We start from the raw sequence: 2,291 nt of genomic DNA on the forward strand, positions 1-2,291 counted from the left end.
AGCATCTATAAATGCAATGTTACACAACTCAAAATCTTTATCATAATTCACTTTTAATCTAAGCAATAATGTTTTAAATGGATTATGGTATGTGTTTTTACTGTAAACTATACTATTGTGATTAATGGGAAGCTATCACAAGCCTTCCCTGCTAAAAAAGGGCTAAGGCAAGGGGATCCTTTGTCCCCTTTCCTTTTTGTGCTATGTATGGAGTATCTAAATAGAGTATTGAAGCCTCTGGGTACTGATCTTGATTTTAACCACCACCCAAGTGTGCAAAAATGAATATTGTCCAACTTGGGTTTGCGGATGATCTACTCTGTTTTGTAGGGGTGATGAATTGTCCATATATAAAGTGTATGATTGTTTCCTAAAGTTTTCCGCAGCATCTGGGCTAAGAGCAAACACTAGCAAAAGTTCAATCTATTTTGGAGGGGTAGACATGGTGACTTAGCACAGGTACATCTGGATAAACTACGAGTTCGATGAAAGTCTTCTTTTAGATATTTGGGTGTGCCCAAAGCACTAAAAGGCTATACATTACGCAATGTATGCCCTTGATTGATAAGATGATGGGAAGAGTTACTTGCTTTGGACCTGGCCCCATAGCATATGCGGGCGTATTGCAACTTATAAAAAGCTGTTCTTTTTTTTTTCCATACAAACCTTCTGGGCCCAAATTTTCATCCTTCCTAAAAAAGGTTTTAAAAGCAGTGGAAACAATATGTAGAAAATTCCTTTGGACAGGAGATACAGTTGCCTCAAAGAAGGCTTTAATAGCATGGGAGAAATTATGCTTACCCAAAGTAGCGAGTGGACTTAATATACTACGTGCATAGACCTGGAATAAGGACAACGTCTGTAAGCTACTCTGGAATTTGTGTAGAAAGGCAGACAAACTATGGGTAAAGTGGGTACATACATACTATATCAAGAACCAAAGTGTGTGGAACTATTTTCCACAACAGGCCTCATGGATGCTAAAAAAGATTTTTATAGCAGCTAAAACGTTAGAGTTAGCAGGAATTGAAAATGAAGAATTTGCGGCTGCTCCCACCTTCTCCATTAAGCAAGTATACCTCAAACTTAGAGGATGCCACCAGAAGGTATGTTGGAGAAGGTTCGTTTGCAACAATCAAGGCTCCCCAAAGTGGGTATTCATACTCTACCTAGCACTTAATAGAAGGCTTTACACCCGTGATAGACTAAAGAAATGGGGCATAACAAATCAGGTTGTTTGCCCGCTATGTGGAACTGAACCGGAGACAATAGACCACCTGTTCTTTCAATGCTCTTTCTCTGCAGCAGTTTGGGAGAAACTACTGATGTGGCAAGGGTACCAAAGGAAGGCAATGGACAGGACAAACGAGGTACTATGGATGTGCGCACAGGTAAATGGAAAAGCTGCTCAATCTCAAGTATGTAGAATGGTGGTTGCTGGTAGTGTCTACATCCTATGGCAAGAAAGAAACAACAGAGTTTTCCAGCAGAAGGAGAGGACACCAGAGATATTGATTAGGATGATAGTGCAAGAGGTGATGGTTCGAGGAAGCTTGCAACCACGGTTAGCATACAGAATGGCCCAACTGGACTACTATCCCGTATAGAGATTTTGGTTGTAATAGGTTGTTGAGATAATATAGGACCAGGACCTTGGGACTTTGTCCATGTGCCTGGATTAAAACATTTGAGCTCTGTACATACTTGCTTTTGGTTAATAAAAATCTTTATTTACCAAAAAATAATAATAATGTTTTAACCTTATTTTTCAAGGCAAGATCAATCCACTTTTCGACCAGGGATTTGACAGAAGAATTATCAACATTCATTTGAAGAAAGAGCATGTCAACTGCAGAACCGTCTTCACGTGTGTCCAAGGATTTTTGCAAGTTAAGAAGGCATCTCTGCTCTCGTTGTCTCTATCACTTTAATAGCCGTTCTAGGTTTATACTCGATACCATAACCGCTAATCTCTACGGCCCATTTGGTCAATCTACCCGATAGCTCCGATTTATGCATGACATTTTTTAACGGGTAAGTAGTTACTACACATATGGGGTGACATTGAAAGTAAAGTTTTAGCTTCCTTGAAGCACTTACCAATGCCAAAGCTAATTTTTTGAGGTGCGGATAACGGGTTTCTACATCCCCTAATGTCCTACTTGCATAATAGATTGGAAATTGCGTACCTCCTTCTTCTCTGACCAAGACGCCGCTTACTGCCACCCTGGATACCGCTAGTTATAGAAAAAGTTGCTCATCTGCCTTCGGTGTGTGCAGCAAGGGTGGGC

The 2,291-nt window shown here is 40.3% G+C and overlaps 1 protein-coding gene across 1 annotated transcript; it reads left to right on the forward strand.

Annotated features, from left to right (window-relative positions):
* Positions 1 to 977: 977 nt before the first annotated feature.
* Positions 978 to 1,607, forward strand: LOC132034692 (uncharacterized). The gene has a single exon (XM_059425062.1). It carries the CDS (start codon positions 978 to 980, stop codon positions 1,605 to 1,607), a length of 630 nt encoding a protein of 209 aa, XP_059281045.1.
* The last annotated feature ends 684 nt before the right edge of the window (positions 1,608 to 2,291 follow it).

Source organism: Lycium ferocissimum, chromosome 10 (genome assembly GCF_029784015.1).
Source record: "Lycium ferocissimum isolate CSIRO_LF1 chromosome 10, AGI_CSIRO_Lferr_CH_V1, whole genome shotgun sequence".
In the NCBI taxonomy this organism is placed as follows: domain Eukaryota; kingdom Viridiplantae; phylum Streptophyta; class Magnoliopsida; order Solanales; family Solanaceae; genus Lycium; species Lycium ferocissimum.